Consider the following 17,481-nt stretch of genomic DNA (forward strand, 5'->3'; position numbering starts at 1 on the left):
CGGGAATAGGTTCCTCTCACGGCGAAGATGCACACTGGTCTCTTCTCCCTCGCCGGTGGCGAGGAATCGGCGGGTCAAACTGCCGGCCGGCCGATTTTGACCTTGCCGCTGGGAGGCAGGGGAGGAAGATGAGTTGTGCTCGCAGTTGAATTTAGAGAACCTGTTGAATTTCATCACTGTTTTGCTAGCTATTTTATTTTACATAATAATTAAATTAGAATTTTAACTAATCATGAATACAAGAGCTTTTGGAGATGTTTTCATGAGGTAGAAAATACTCATATAATTTTGCAAATAAAAAGGACAAGAAAATGCTCATGTAATGTAATAAGGAAAGAGTAAATTTCACTGGCGGTCCCCAAACTTGTCCCGAGATTTCAAGTAGGTCCCGGTACTTTGAAAATGCACAAGCGCAACACTAAACTTGGTTTATTGTGTCAATCCAGTCCAAAGTTGATTCGTGAGCGCTAGAACGCCGATGTGGCATGTCCAGCTGGACTAGGCGTTACTGTAGCCACGTTCCCCCTCCTTAGGCGTTACTGTAGCCACGTTCCCCCCTCCTGGTCCCTTGGAAATATGCAGAAAACCCCCTCCTCTTCCCACTCTTGTTCACTCATTTTCTTACCGTCTCCTCTTGCTGGCTTTCTCTCAAATGTTACACAAAATTGACATGAAAATGTATTCACATAATTTCATAGATAATTTCATAGACAAAGATGTCATCTAGTAGACTAATATTACGACATAATGCAATCACAGTAGCTGAAACTGCATTTGAGACACTAGCAGCCATACAGTTTTTTGGGCTACACATATCTTACATCATTTAGTGAGGTGCTGAGCTGATTTCTAGTTCTGCCTACAGCTCAAAGCACAAAAGATGTATGCATCCATATTGTTTTTGGTGCAAATTACATCACAAAAGTTGCCTTTCTATCATTCACAAAAGAGGTCAGGCAGATCTTAAATTCACAAAAGTGGTCAGCCTACATCCAAAAGCTTCCTTTCACATCATCCATCAAGTCACTGTTTGTTCCCAGATGCCTTGGTCTTCTTTAATGTTTGTTCCTTGCTGTTCCTTGCAGCTGGTGTACGCTTGGCAGTAGCCTTGCCCTTCTTAGTTGCAGTTGTGAGAGGAGCAGGTCTTGGTACAGGTTGGTTGCTTGCAATGAAGGAGCAGTCAGGTAAAGGTCCATGATTGGTGTCACAAGGAGTACTAGCAATTGATGCCTACATGTTGGTGTTACAATTATTATTAAACACATAAACACATGTAAAAGAAATTGTTGATGCTATTAAATTGAGTTAAACATAAGTCACCTCATCAAGCATTTGTGACCACATAAGGTCCCCAAAATCTTCAGCCTGCATGCCTTCTGCTGCACCATGTTCCTGCATGACTATCCATTAGTAAATTGTAATACAAGACATAGTTTGCTTGTATTAGTGAAGATGGGATTCCACCTGGGTAATCACAGGTTCTTGTACTGGGCTATCATCGACATTGTAGACTTAAACAGGTGGAGCTGGATTGGTTCTGATACTTGGCCTCAAACCGAGCTTCCTAAATGGACAGCCTGCCCTATTGTGATTCTCACCCTTGCACCAACTGCAAGTGATTATGGTACCATGTCTGGAGAGTTTGGGCCCATGTTTCCCTTGCACTTCCTGAGGTTGCTTCCTCCTAGACTTAGGTGGCCTGCCAACCTTCTTCTCATAAATAGGTGGCAAAACAGTTGGCCCATTGGTCTTCTCCCACAAAGATTTGTCTTTGCAAGGCATAATATTGAAGCCATACACTTTGCTATATGTCTCAGCTGAATAGCATGATGGAAGCATTTCTTCAGCAGGTATTCTCTCATGCCTAAGACAAGCAACAGTATGGTTGCAAGGGATTCCAGTCAAGTCCCATTTCCTACAGTCACATGACTTAGTCAATATGTTGACTATATAATTCTTCTCACCAGATTGGACTTGGAAAACCCCCTTGCCAGCTGGAAGAACAAAGCACATATTGGAGAAATCTGAATTTTTCAATAGTTTTTTCCTGATTTTGGGGCACACATGACTTGTCCACTTCTCACTCAACTCCTTCTGCTTGCTGTAAAACCTAACCATCAACTGTCCCTTGATTTTGTCAACCATGCTCGGTATAGGTAGCTCTCTTGCTTCACGAATGTAATTGTTGAATACTTCACAGCTATTATTGAGTAGGATGTCACATTTTGGGAAACAACTAAAGTATGCTTTAACCCAAGTATTGGGTGGCATCTGCTCTAGCCATGCATGAGCTTTGGAGTCAAGTGTCTTCATCTTCTCCATGTTGGTGTTGAACTGAGTCACAGTAGTGGACCTAGCACAAGCCCATAACTGGTTCTTTAAATTTTCACCCTTGAAAATGCCACTGAAGTTCTGGTACAAGTGCCTAACACAAAACCTGTGTTCTGAGTCAAGGAACACTTCTTGTACAGCAGGTATCAAGCCCTTTTGCTTGTCAGTCATTATAGTCCAGGGATATGTGTTCTAGATGTTCAAGTCTTGTTTCAAAGTTTCTAAAAACCATTTCCAAGTAGCCTTGGACTCCACTTCAACAGCTGCATATGCTATTGGAAATATGCAATCATTTGGGTCAACACCTACAGCAGTTAGTAGTTGGCCTCCAAACTTGGTTTTTATGTGACATCCATCCAAGCATATCACATGTCTGCATCCAGTTAGGAACCCTCTCTTGCAAGCATCTAGAGAAATATAGAGATGGCTGAAATGTCCATCACCTAAACCAAGGTAGAATGTGCTGCCTGGATTTGATCTCCTTACCTCTTGTCCGTAGTCCCAGAGATGATTGTACTGGGCCACTTCATCACCATATATTTGTCGCAGTGCCACGCTTCTTGCCCTGCAAAGCTTGCTCCTAGATGGTATTAGATTCCACTCTTTCTGCACAATTCTACCAAAATTCCCTAATGTCATCTTTGGGTCAGCTCTGAAACTGTCCAAGTACTTCTGACCAAGCCAAGCTACAGTGCATCTCCTCAGAGCCCGCTCTCTCCTGCAATTATGTTCTGGAACATATCTCTTCACTACGAAATTCTTTGTTCTGCTGTCCTTTGAGACATAGAGATTCCAAGGGCATCCTTCTGCACAATGAGCACCAATCCTTCTCTGGTCATTCCTTGGCATTTTCAGATCCACCATATGTCTCAGGTTGCATTCTGTCACAGCATTCCTCACTATCTCAGCTGAAGGAAAAGTCATACCAAGCTTGAATATTGGATTGTTGAGATCTTCAGGCATAAAGCTCTTAAAATTTAGTCTAACTCCACCTTCTGCATCACTATCAGCAGGCAGTTCCAACTCTTCTTCTTCAACTGTATCAGCTTCTACTTCCTCAGGGGCATCATTCACCACTACCATGGAATTCTTTAACCTACTTCCTGCTGCCTTCTTGCTCTTCTTCACTATCCTAATAGCTGGCTCAACCACATTGTCCATGAACAGATCATCATCACCATCTTCTACCTCATTACCACTGTCCACAAAGTCTGGATCTTCTTCACTATCATCAGATCCACTGCCCCAGTAAAATTCTACTTCGGAGCCACCATCATCCAAATCCACTTCACATATTTTATCTGCCTTTGGAAGGTCGTTATAAATATCTGGGAGCCTCTCACCAGGAATCTTGTCCACATGCTGCACTTTCATTGGGCTTAAGACCTTCGGCAAATCAGACACTGGGTTCATAACTATGTCTTCAGGTGGCAGACCTTGATAGTGATGATCAATATACAAAACGAAGTTCTTCATCTTGCCAGCAAATTGCCTCATTACTTCTGTGTCCCCATCATTGGATATAATCTTTAAACCATCCCAAATATTCTTGCCAGGCAACAGCCAGTGCACTCTCAGGTTGGGAGAAGACACCTCATAGCCAAGTTTAGAAACAAAGTCCACAATCCAAAAGTAACACCATAAATCGACATCCATATGGTCAAACCAATCCACTTTCTCATTGACATATGTATGGTTGACTCCAATTCCACAAAAAAAACCCACCATGATGAATCTCTACTGAAATGTGACCACTGTCAGAACCTACAGATTGCCAAATCACCAACATCAAACCCTACCAACACATAAATTGCAGGTAAAACAGCAGAGCAACACTACTAATTCAATCTTGGAAGTAACCCTAAATACCAAATCACCTATATCAATATCTTGCAAAATAGTTGGGATCCCTAACCCTAACAGTATGTAGAGGGGAGGAACTCACCGTAATCGGGCAGGGGATCCCCTTCCTGTCGACGCCGTGGAGCCATTAGGGAGTAGGACGGGAAGAATCGCCACCCTGGTCCTCTTCTCCACCGTCGCCTCACTGGTCTGCCTCGCCGCCGTCGCCTCCCTGGTCTCTCGCCGCCGCCGTGGACTCGCGGACGGGAGTCGCGACGGGAGTACCCTGGTCCGCTTCGTCGTTGTCGCCTCACCGGTCCACCTCTCCGCCATCCCCTCGTTGGTCCGCCGCCCTCGCCTCGCGGCCTCGCGGACGGGAAGGAGGCGTGCGCGGACTCACGAATGCGAGTTCGCGACGGGAGTCTGTGCGAAGGGGCACAGAAGGGGGATATCAGGCGGGTCAGCTTCCTTGGGGTTTTTGTAGCAGCACCGTCCAAATTAAACCGGCTTAAATGCACTAACCATCATCTTAATACTTAATCAAGTTACTGTGCACTTAAAACGGTGTAACCTGACAGGCTGTCGGGTAAAATCTCGATTAAACTACTGTACTCCAGGATCACAATTGCACTTAGACCCGTACAAAGACGAGCACAGGTGATACCAGCACACAGAAGTCTTCAAATTAATTTACAACACCAGTTTTACATAAAAGTCTTAATACAAGCGACATAGTTTAAAACACAGCGGAAGTTTAAAACTGAGTTTGAAATACAATACGGTAACCACGACAATGATATAAGGTGAGCTCCACATCCTGCCCACCGATGTGATGCCAACCTGCCCAATCTTCACGGGGAAGACAGGGCCCACTCGACGGTCCAACCCGGAGGAAGCGGCTGTCCAATCCAGGACGCACAGACCTCCTCGAAGTCAGCGGGGACACAACCTGCTAAAAAGGGTACAACAACAACCCTGAGTATACTAATACTCAGCAAGGCTTACCCGACTTTGGGTATACTTAGCCCATTACCTAGACATGCAAAGCTTTTTGGCTCTGGAGTTCTTTTGCTGAAAGGCTACTAGAAGTGAATCCTTACTTTCAATATTTTAGCTCCATTTAGTACAGTGGTTATTAGCTAAATTCGCCTGATAAACTAGAACACACATGGTAAAGCAAATTATTCTTCACTAACTCACAAACCAACCTTTTCCAAACCGTTTTCATTCCACTTGCTTACTACGATGTGACAAAGTGACCAAGGCTCTCATATCCGCGAGTCACGGCGAATCGATCCGATTTAACCTTGCAAGGTGGACCTAACTCACACGACACATGTAAACCCCGTCGGGCCACGCGCGTCAACTGTTTCCATCATTACCACGGCATCTGAACTACGCCTGCTGAAACCCAGGTGATGGGCCCCTCGCGGTGAACTCCCGGAGAACCCGGAGACGGCATCCTATCCAACACCCGCCAACTCCCACGCCCAGCGTAGCATGACGGAATTCAAATCACCGTTGTAAAGTGGTACACAGCTTACCGGTTTCGACTACCTCCTACTTCCGGTATGTGGTTAGTACTGTTCAATCCTCGATCAACACTGCCAACAATGGAACGGTCCTCAATCGACACAGGCGGAGATTTCTTTTCATCCATTCTATACCATTAATCCAACTCATTTCCGCCCGGTCTCCATTTCTCTTTACTCAACAACTCATTTCAAAGCCAAAGCTAAGGGATTAAGATCCTAAACTCGCGAGTGACAGTAATCACTCGACTTCTACCAAAATCCTATTTAGCAGAGCATTTCTATCGGCACCTGCATACTAGTATAGGCCCACGGTACCTAGGGAAATCATGCATACTATGGTTCCATTCAACTCCTAGAACATAAATGCACAAATACTTAAATAAATATTAAATAATTTAAATTATGGTTATGCTCCGGGGCTTACCTTGCAGGTCAGCGGGGTTAACAAAAACCTCTGGAGTGGGCTCAACGGCATCCTTCTGCAGCTCTTCTGCTCGTGGCTCCTGGACCGGCTCAGCGATCAACTCGCAGGCGACTTCGTTCGCGGCGTCTACACGAATAAAAATATGCCATGCACAATTAGAACACAGTGCAATGCATGAGCACTTAATGCGATGATAAGACCAACTCAAATTAGCCTGAAGTGTTTCCTTCCAAAAACAACTACTAACTTACTTAGAGCAGCATGGATTAAAACCGAGACTTGCTTTGCTAAGGTTACACATGCATGAAACAATTAACTACCACATTAAATAAGGAAAAGAGCATAGCTAGGGCAATTTATAAGTAAAAACCCTAACTTGCATACAAGCTCTAGCACAAGAATTTACTAGCTAAACGTGATAACGATAAAGCATGCCACAGAATTTTTCCAACATTAATTGCTGCTAACAAAGCATTTAAATAACCCTAGCAATGTAAAAGGAACATAAATAGATCTACCCAAAAGTGCATAGCAACAGGTCATGAAACTTTTACAGTGGGCTACACATGAAAGGAGAAAGCCACTGCGAACTTTTCATAATTTTTAGAGCCATGGAACTACCGACAATAAATAAACTAGGTTTAACGCAAACCGAAATTTCAGCAGGGCAAAAGTGACAAAAAGCATGCTTAAGTATTTTTTCTCTGAAGATCATGATTTTAGAAACCTAACAAAATTTGTTTGGCATTTTTCGCATTTTTCTGTGAATTTCTATGCAATTATGAATTTACAGCCGAAATAGAATAAATAAACAATTTGAAAAACATAAAGAGAGGGGGGCTGACAGCCGGGCCCCACATGGCAGTGGGCGCCGGCCCAGCTGCTTTCCCCACCCCCCTCCCCTGCTTCGCGCGCATGGGCGGCGAGCAGTCGCGGCGGCGCGGCTCCGGCACGGCGGCGGCGCTTCCGCCGCCGGCAGCCGGCCAGCGGCGCGACGAGGCTAAGCCGCGGCCAATGCGGCTTGTAGAGCAGGGGCGCGGGCGGGGCGGCGCTGCAGCGTGCGCAGGGCGGGGCGTGCGGCAGCGCACTGCCGTTCCGGCCCGGCCACGGTCAACCGGCGGCGAAGGCGGGAGGCATCGCGGCCAGGGGGTCCCGGCGGCCCTAGGGCGCGCGGCGGCGGCCCGCGAGATGGCGCAGGGAGGGCGGGCGGCGTGCGCGCGCGCGGCGGGCGGCGTGTTCCACGGCGGCGCAGCGGCGATTCGACGGCGGCGGCCGCGGATTCGGGTGGAGAGAGGGTCGGGGAGGGCGAGTAGGGTGCGATTGAGCTCACCGTGGCTCGATTTTGAGCGGAGGAGGTCCGGAAGAGGGAGCTCGGCGTAGGGGGGCGGAGCTCGATAGAGATCGGCAATGGCGGCCGCGGTCTGGAGCTCAGTGCTAGGCCGATTCGGCCGGGAAACAACTCGAACTGGCTCGGGGAGGTGCGGAGGGGGTGCGAGGTGAGGTCGTGCGGCTCCGGGCGCAATGGATTGAGGCGGGGTGGTGAAGGTTGGCCGGCGGGATGACGAACGATGGCCGGTGCGACGAGCTAGGGTTCGCTCGGTCCGCTCGCGGTGCGAGGAAGGGGAACGAGGAACTGGAAGCTTCGAGGGCGCGCGCGACGATAAGAGCGGCGCTCGGACAACGAGGATCGCCGGGATGGACGACGCGTGGAGTCGCTCGCCGGCGTTCAGTCGCCGGTATGGGCGTGGGCGTGCACAGTACCGAGCAGGAGTTCCTCTGTTCACTCGTTTGACAATTTTTGACTCGATTTTTGGCCAGTTGAAACTCCAAATTTCATATGGAAACATGAAATTTGGCCAAAATAAAAGTTGTAGAGGAAGAAAAGATCTACAACTTTCGTTTTGAGCGAAATTTGATTTGAAGCTCGGATCGGTGACAAAAACGAGATCGAAAACGACTAAGACAAAGGTTAGAACGCGGACTCGGTTATCGCTAAAGACGCGCTTAAGCCAGGATTAGCGATTAAACATATGGTTAACGAGTACAATTACCACAGATGTGTTACAGCCTTCCCCCCTTAAAAAAATCTCGTCTCGAGATTCACGCACGAGAGAATTCAAACAGGCGGAAAGGGGTTCGAAGATGTAGTACCTGGATGAGCATTTAAAAAGTCTGGATACTTGGACCTTAGAAATTCCTCTTTCTCCCAAGTGGCTTCTTCTTCGGAGTGATTACTCCATTGAACTTTGTAGAATCGGTTGGTTGTGCGACGAGTAACTCGATCCTTTCGATCAATAATCTTGATAGGGTGCTCAGGATAAGTGAGATCGGACTCTAATTGAATCGAGTCACTTTCCACAACTTCAGTTGGAACTCTAAGGCACTTTTTGAGTTGTGATACATGGAAGATGTTATGAACTGCAGAAAGATTTGCTGGAAGATTCAAACGGTAAGCCACCGGACCGCATCGTTCCACAATTGGATATGGACCGATGTAGCGGGAAGCTAACTTCCCTTTTATTCCGAATCTTTGCACGCCTTTCCAAGGTGATACTTTTAAATAGACATGGTCACCGACCTTAAGACGAGTGGATCTTTTTTTTTTATCCGCATAGCTCTTCTGTCGAGACTGTGCAATCTTTAAGTTGTCTTGAATAAGGCGGACTTGTTCTTCGGCCTCTTGAACCATGTCGGGCCCAAAGATTGTCCTTTCTCCGGTTTCAGACCAATTGAGAGGTGTACGGCATCGACGACCGTATAAGGCTTCAAATGGTGCCATTTTGATGCTTTCTTGATAACTATTGTTATAAGAAAATTCAGCTAATGGCAAACATTGATCACATTTCTGTGGATAGGTTAAGACGCAGGCACGGAGCATATCCTCCAAAATTTGATTTATCCTCTCGGTTTGGCCGTCTGTCTGAGGGTGATATGCAGAGCTACGAATAAGATGTGTTCCCAAGCAAGCATGTAACTGCTCCCAAAAACGAGCAATGAATTGAGTTCCACGATCAGAAATGAGGGTCTTTGGCACACCATGCAAACATAGTATGCGATCCATGTACAATTCCGCATACTGCTTGGTTAAGTACATCGTCTTAACAGGGAGGAAATGTGCCGACTTGGTCAGTCGATCCATTACAACCCAAATAGAGTCGTAGCCCTTTTGAGTTCGAGGTAAGCCGACGATGAAATCCATACTTATATCTTCCCATTTCCATTCTGGAATATTCAAGGGTTGGAGAGTTCCAGCTGGTCTGAGATGACTAGCCTTAACTCTTCTACAGATATCACACTCTGACACATACTTGGCAATTTCTCTTTTCATCCGAGTCCACCAAAATCGTTGCTTCAGGTCTTGGTACATCTTGTTGCTACCCGGATGAATTGATAGTCGTGACGTATGGGCTTCATCAAGGATCTATTTTCTGAGTTCAAAATTCTTAGGCACCACTAATCGGTTCTTGAACCATAATACATTCTCAGTATCCTGGTGGAAGCAATTCACTTTAGGGTCTCCTTCTGATAGTCTTCTCTGAATTTCCTTCACACCTTTATCTTGCTTTTGTGCCGCTATGATGAGATCACGAAGAGTAGGAGTAAGCTCTAGATGAGCCAATGTGCCAGGTGGTACGATACTTAAGTTCAGCTTTTCCATTTCAAAGCAAAGGGATTCGCTTAATGGTATAGCTGAAATGCAATGACAGTGAACTTTGCGACTCAGCGCATCGGCAACCACATTTGCCTTGCCTGGATGATAATGCAATTCGAGCTCATAATCTTTAATCAACTCAAGCCATTTCTTTTGACGCATGTTCAAATCAGCTTGAGTGAAAAGGTATTTGAGACTCTTGTGATCAGTATAGATGTTGCACAATGAACCTAAAAGATAGTGTCGCCAGATCTTCGGAGCATGGACCACAGCTGCCAATTCAAGATCATGTGTGGGATAGTTTTCTTCATGCCTTTTGAGTGATCGAGAAGCATAAGCAATCACTCGGTTCTCCTGCATCAAGACACAACCGAGTCCTGTGCCTGAGGCATCACAATAAACATAGAAAGGTTTTGTAGTATCAGGCTGGGCCAAGATTGGAGCTGAAGTGAGAAGTGTTTTCAATTTCTGGAAAGCTTATTCACAATGACTACTCCAATAGAATTTGACACCCTTCTTAAGAAGTTCAGTCATCGGCTTCGCAATTCTGGAGAATTCTGGGATGAATCGACGAAAATACCCAGATAAGCCCAAGAAACTGCGGATTTCAGGAACTGAAGTTGGAGCTTCCCAATTGAGTACATCCTGTACTTTACTGGGATCCACAGAGATGCCCTCAGCAGATATGACATGACCGAGGAATGGCACTTCCTTCAGCCAGAAGTCACACTTGCTGAATTTGGCATAAAGCTGGTGCTCTCTCAGACGCTGAAGTACTATGTGAAGATGATGAGCATGTTCTTCCTCATTCTTGGAGTAGATCAAGATATCATCAATGAAGACCACGACGAACTTGTCTAACTCCGGCATGAATACCGAATTCATGAGGTACATGAAATAAGCGGGAGCATTAGTTAATCCGAAGGACATCACCAAATACTCGTATAAACCATAACGAGTAGAGAAAGCTATTTTTGGTATATCCACCGGTCTGATTTTGATTTGATGATAGCCAGATCGAAGATCTATTTTTGAGAATACCTTAGCTCCGGCTAGTTGATCAAAAAGAATATCAATACGAGGAAGTGGATATTTATTTTTGATCGTGACCGCATTCAGAGGTCGATAATCCACACATAGCCTCAACCCGTGATCCTTCTTCCTTACGAACAGAGCCGGGCAACCCCAAGGTGAGGTACTCGGTCGAATAAAGCCTTTATCCAGCAACTCTTGTAACTGGATTTTTAATTCCGCTAACTCACTCGGAGTCATTCTATATGACCTTCGAGATATGGGCGCTGTGCCAGGCTGTAACTCAATGACAAACTCAATATCCCGATCAGGAGGCATACCTGGCAAGTCCTCCGGAAACACATCGGGGTATTCACAAACCACCGGAATTACTTCTAGAATTTTCCCCTCAAGATGGTATATGACAGTGGCTGGAATTTCATGCTGGGAAAGATGAATATCCATAGAACCATACATGGAAGAGTTGAACTGAAGGATACGAGAAGAGGTATTGATGATAACGCCATGCTTCTTCATCCAATTCATTCCAAGTATGATATCTATCCCTTGACTTGGAAGAACAATGGGAGTGAGTGGAAAATTTTTCCCACCCAAGCTAAGGGGAACATTTCGAGCTACTTGGCCAGCATTTAACCGGGTGCCAGGTGTCTGAATGATGTAGGGTCTCTCTAGGCATGTTACTTGTAAGTGAAGTCGTGCCACACATGCTTCACTGATAAGGTTATGAGATGCTCCCGAATCAAATAGCACAGTAACAGGGCAGTGATTAACGGAGAACGTACCCGCCATCACTTGGGTGCCCTCCGGAACTTCTTCTAGAGCGGTGTAGTTCACGCGACCAGTCTTGGCAGGTACAATCTTCTTTTTCTGATCCTTCTGGCTGGAACCTTGACTCAGTGCTGGAGTCTTGTAGTTATTCTGCCAAGGTGGCAGACGACAGTCACGTGCAAAGTGCCCCAGGTTACCACAATTGTAACATGGGTAGTTGTTGGGCGTGGAGCTTGTAGCATTAGGGGCCTCTGCTGCTGTATCGGGAAACGGGGTGCCCACTGCTGCTGTTGCTGTGGTGGTCTAGCGACCCATCGGCCCTGCTGTGGAGGACGGTTTGAAGCCTGCTGATTCCCTGTCTGAACCAGCTTGTACCTCTGGGGTGCATTGCTGGAGGATCCAGCAGGTGCCTTTCTCTTCTTATCAGCTTTGTGCGCCAATGTGGCGTCTTCCTGCGTGATGGCCTTATTAACCAACTCAGTAAAGTTGTTGCATGTGGTGAGAGTTAGCTTGTCCTGAAGCTTTGTGCTAAGTCCCCTCCTGAAGCAATCCTGTTTCTTCTCATCAGTATCCACATGAAAACCGCCATACTGGGATAACTGATTGAAAGTCTGAGCATACTGGAGAACAGTGTTGTTCCCTTGCTTCAGGGCTAGGAACTCTGCCATCTTTCTCCTCATCAAACTTGTAGGGATGTGGTGTGCTTTAAAAGCTGCCACGAACTCATCCCAGGTGAGACGCGTATTGGCGGGAAGTAAAGCCTTGTGATTGACCCACCATATTTTTGCAGGTCCTCTCAGCTGTTGTGCTGCAAAGGCGGCTTTGTCCAATTCGGCACAATTGAGGATGCTGAACTTATCCTCAATGGTGCGAATCCAAGCATCAGCCTCAAGGGGATCATCGGCCTTATGGAACAGAGGTGGCTGGGTGGCCAGAAAACCGACATAGTCAGTTTCTGCTGGGGCTAGTGGGGGAGCGTGTCGACCTCTGCCGGCATTGACTTGGGATTGCACCAGTTGCCTTATTAACTCAGTCTGCTCGTTGCGGCCCGCGATAAGAGCCGCAACAGCTTGAGCCAAACATGGAGGTTGTTGGGGCAGTGCTTCATGATTCTCATTGTCATGATTATCACCCATCTGCAAAATAATCATTCCCCTGGTTAGCCATTTCGCTATCAGGACTAATTCATGCAATTTAAAGAATGTGCATATATAATATGAACACACAGCATGAATCCTTCTCCTCGCGATATGGTTCACCCAGGGAAGATAAACTAACTTGCTTTGGTTGAAACCGCCTCAACTCAACAAGTTTCGTCCAAAGTAGCTCTAACGTATGCAATACTAAACATCGCTCAACAAAATTTCAGATTTGAAGACGGTCAAAGCGCAACTCATAGCTGAAATTTCACACACTGACAGAAAAGGTCATCACGGGAGTAAAAATTACATTAAGCAGCCACGCTGCTTAAGCTGGAACAAGGGCTATTACATTACCAAAGCCCTGCTGCAAACCAACTAACATTAGAGAAGGGTTCACAAACGACCCGAGAACACACCACTACTAAAAGAAGGGTCTTGCACGACCCGGCTACACACCACACTAGCAAGGGGTTATCCTACATGACTCGAACTACCGAGCCACAAAAGAATTCTCAACCCAAGGTTAGCCTAGAGCACTATATTGGTCATCCTACCCAACTATCCTACAGTTAGGCTACACTGCAAGGGAAGAATCAACACTATCCATCCACGTCCTCACGGAGTCCCAGGTCCCGACTCGACTCCAGACACTCCCTCGATCTCCTCAGGGTCCTCTTCTTCTTATTCCTCTTCTTCTGGCTCCTCCTCGGCTGCCTCGGCCTCCATCTCTGCTGCTGCCTACACCTGAGCCTGGGCGTCCTCAATCCACTCCTGGGCCTGCTGAAGCTGCCCCTCAAGGTGCTGCACCATCTGAGTCCTGTTCTCCAGCTCCTCCTGCAACTCCTGAATCCTGATCTTCCTCGCTCTGGACTTGGCCTTCAGGGTCTTGATCTTGTCCTGGGTACCAATCATGTGCTGCTCATGGAGGTGAGCCTCTCGAGCCTTGCTCCTGCATACCATATTTTCCTCGCGAAGCTGCTCATACATGTTGACCAAAGCTGAAGAGTAGCTGAACGAGAGGGCTGTCCTAACATTGTAGTCGGGCATCATGTAGTTCATGTTGCGGTTCACCCGATCTACATAGGCCTGAGTGGTCTCATCCTTCAGAGGAAACACACTGTAAGGAGTATCTATGATCTCAGCACTATGCTTCTCTGAGAACTCCTCAATAGCCATCCTAGCTGCAATCTCCCAGGAGTCTGCCAGCTTCCTACCATAGACAGTGAGCTGCCACGAGTCCCATTCCAAGCGAGCGGGGCAAGCAGGAATCTTCACTATCATCTGACAGCGCTCAGTGCCCAGCAAGCTAGACTCGTGTCCTGAGTACTGTGGGGGCTCAGTGTAGTCAAACGCCCTGAGCATCTGCCACAGCAGACGAGGAAAGTGGCCGGTGTGGAGGGCATTGGAGTGCGCCCAACCCTCAGCGTCCACGATCACGTGCGTGAAGCTAGCCATCTGTAAGGACACATAGCGCTAACGTAAGCCATAGATTTTTAAAAGAACAGATTTAAACTTGGCAACACAACACAAATAAATTTTTAAGAACGCATAGTAAAAACATAGCGATCCAAATAAATTTTTGTGAAGCGCAACCATAAGCAACAAACAACAACAACTCAGGAATGCAAGATGCAAGATGCATGCCACGTCCTAGCGTTTCTCACCCAAACAAGTACCAAATATGGTATACGAGGACAATCGGTGGCACGTTTACGTACTCTCCCTATGTATATACTAGTCGTTCCTACGATCAAGGATTTTATAACGCGCTTAACGTGGTTAGCTTCCTGCAGAAGAACACAGAGACATATATAAATATCCACTTCTGGACCCTTCGTGCCAGCACTCACGAACGGCCCCCATGTGTCCTACGCCACACGGGTAACGCATATGCAGTTTCCCACATATTCACACATACATTACCATCCACTATAGAGATGGCACCCAGACGTTCGACGCTGAATGGGCAGCGCTGCATACGTCATAACAACGTATTCACTTCCCGTACACTCGCCTTACGGGACATCCAAGGGTAGATGTGTCCCAAGGGTCACGGTCATGGCCAACCGCATGACAGGTTTACATCTCGTAACATTGCCTTACGAAATGGCCGTGATCACAATCACACGGCATGAAATCCGCACTCCATATCAGGCGGCAGATAGCGACAGGCTCGTTTGAATTGAGCCTTATCACCTCCTCGTATGCTCAACATACGGGTCCCGCGCACGTATGAAACACGTGGGCTATTCTAAAGGACTACCAAGAATGCTTACCTTGCTTACCTCAGCGTAGGTGCGTCGTTACCGAAATAAGGTTTAACAAAAAGTAAAAGCTGGAAGTGCTGGAATAAATAGATACTCAGATGCCACCTAACTTATATAACATAATTAGGGCATACGAACTATCTATCCTATTCCTTAGCGCATCTAGCGTCAACTTTTCGAAAAACCCAAAATCGTTGCAAGGTAAGAGTTACTTAACGTAATTAAGCACGCCAGTACTCACCCCAGTGCAATTTAGAGCTCTGATGCCAGCTGTAGCAGCACTGTCCAAATTAAACCGGCTTAAATGTACTAACCATCATCTTAATACTTAATCAAGTTACTGTGCACTTAAAACGGTGTAACCTGACAGGCTGTCGGGTAAAATCCCGATTAAACTACTGTACTCCAGGATCACAATTGCACTTAGACCCGTACGAAGGCGAGCACAGGTGATACCAGCACACAGAAGTCTTCAAATTAATTTACAACACCAGTTTTACATAAAAGTCTTAATACAAGCGACATAGTTTAAAACACAGCGGAAGTTTAAAACTGAGTTCGAAATACAATACGGTAACCATGACAATGATATAAGGTGAGCTCCACATCCTGCCCACCGATGTGATGCCAACTTGCCCAATCTTCACGGGGAAGACAGGGCCCACTCGACGGTCCAACCCGGAGGAAGCGGCTGTCCAATCCAGGACGCACAGACCTCCTCGAAGTCAGCGGGGACACAACCTGCTAAAAAGGGTACAACAACAACCCTGAGTATACTAATACTCAGCAAGGCTTACCCGACTTTGGGTATACTTAGCCCATTACCTAGACATGCAAAGCTTTTTGGCTCTGGAGTTCTTTTGCTGAAAGGCTACTAGAAGTGAATCCTTACTTTCAATATTTTAGCTCCATTTAGTACAGCGGTTATTAGCTAAATTCGCCTGATAAACTAGAACACACATGGTAAAGCAAATTATTCTTCACTAACTCACAAACCAACCTTTTCCAAACCGTTTTCATTCCACTTGCTTACTACGATGTGACAAAGTGACCAAGGCTCTCATATCCGCGAGTCACGGCGAATCGATCCGATTTAACCTTGCAAGGTGGACCTAACTCACACGACACATGTAAACCCCGTCGGGCCACGCGCGTCAACTGTTTCCATCATTACCACGGCATCTGAACTACGCCTGCTGAAACCCAGGTGATGGGCCCCTCGCGGTGAACTCCCGGAGAACTCGGAGACGGCATCCTATCCAACACCCGCCAACTCCCACGCCCAGCGTAGCATGACGGAATTCAAATCACCGTTGTAAAGTGGTACACAGCTTACGGTTTCGACTACCTCCTACTTCCGGTATGTGGTTAGTACTGTTCAATCCTCGATCAACACTGCCAACAATGGAACGGTCCTCAATCGACACAGGCGGAGATTTCTTTTCATCCATTCTATACCATTAATCCAACTCATTTCCGCCCGGTCTCCATTTCTCTTTACTCAACAACTCATTTCAAAGCCAAAGCTAAGGGATTAAGATCCTAAACTCGCGAGTGACAGTAATCACTCGACTTCTACCGAAATCCTATTTAGCAGAGCATTTCTATCGGCACCTGCATACTAGTATAGGCCCACGGTACCTAGGGAAATCATGCATACTATGGTTCCATTCAACTCCTAGAACATAAATGCACAAATACTTAAATAAATATTAAATAATTTAAATTATGGTTATGCTCCGGGGCTTACCTTGCAGGTCAGCGGGGTTAACAAAAACCTCTGGAGTGGGCTCAACGGCGTCCTTCTGCGGCTCTTCTGCTCGTGGCTCCTGGACCGGCTCAGCGATCAACTCGCAGGCGACTTCGTTCGCGGCGTCTACACGAATAAAAATATGCCATGCACAATTAGAACACAGTGCAATGCATGAGCACTTAATGCGATGATAAGACCAACTCAAATTAGCCTGAAGTGTTTCCTTCCAAAAACAACTACTAACTTACTTAGAGCAGCATGGATTAAAACCGAGACTTGCTTTGCTAAGGTTACACATGCATGAAACAATTAACTACCACATTAAATAAGGAAAAGAGCATAGCTAGGGCAATTTATAAGTAAAAACCCTAACTTGCATACAAGCTCTAGCACAAGAATTTACTAGCTGAATGTGATAACGATAAAGCATGCCACAGAATTTTTCCAACATTAATTGCTGCTAACAAAGCATTTAAATAACCCTAGCAATGTAAAAGGAACATAAATAGATCTACCCAAAAGTGCATAGCAACAGGTCATGAAACTTTTACAGTGGGCTACACATGAAAGGAGAAAGCCACTGCGAACTTTTCATAATTTTTAGAGCCATGGAACTACCGACAATAAATAAACTAGGTTTAACGCAAACCGAAATTTCAGCAGGGCAAAAGTGACAAAAAGCATGCTTAAGTATTTTTCCTCTGAAGATCATGATTTTAGAAACCTAACAAAATT

The 17,481-nt window shown here is 46.2% G+C and overlaps 1 protein-coding gene across 1 annotated transcript; it reads right to left on the bottom strand.

The window, feature by feature from the left end:
• Positions 1-2,523: 2,523 nt before the first annotated feature.
• LOC120695103 lies at positions 2,524-3,492 on the bottom strand. Its single transcript, XM_039978416.1, has one exon. It carries the CDS (start codon positions 3,490-3,492, stop codon positions 2,524-2,526), a length of 969 nt encoding a protein of 322 aa, XP_039834350.1.
• Between the last annotated feature and the right edge of the window lie 13,989 nt (positions 3,493-17,481).

Source organism: Panicum virgatum, chromosome 2K, assembly GCF_016808335.1.
Source record: "Panicum virgatum strain AP13 chromosome 2K, P.virgatum_v5, whole genome shotgun sequence".
In the NCBI taxonomy this organism is placed as follows: Eukaryota; Viridiplantae; Streptophyta; class Magnoliopsida; order Poales; family Poaceae; genus Panicum; species Panicum virgatum.

Excerpts from the sequence above, each read along its gene's own strand:
- LOC120695103 (XM_039978416.1), bottom strand. The coding sequence starts at position 3,492 with ATGGACAATGTGGTTGAGCCAGCTATTAGGATAGTGAAGAAGAGCAAG.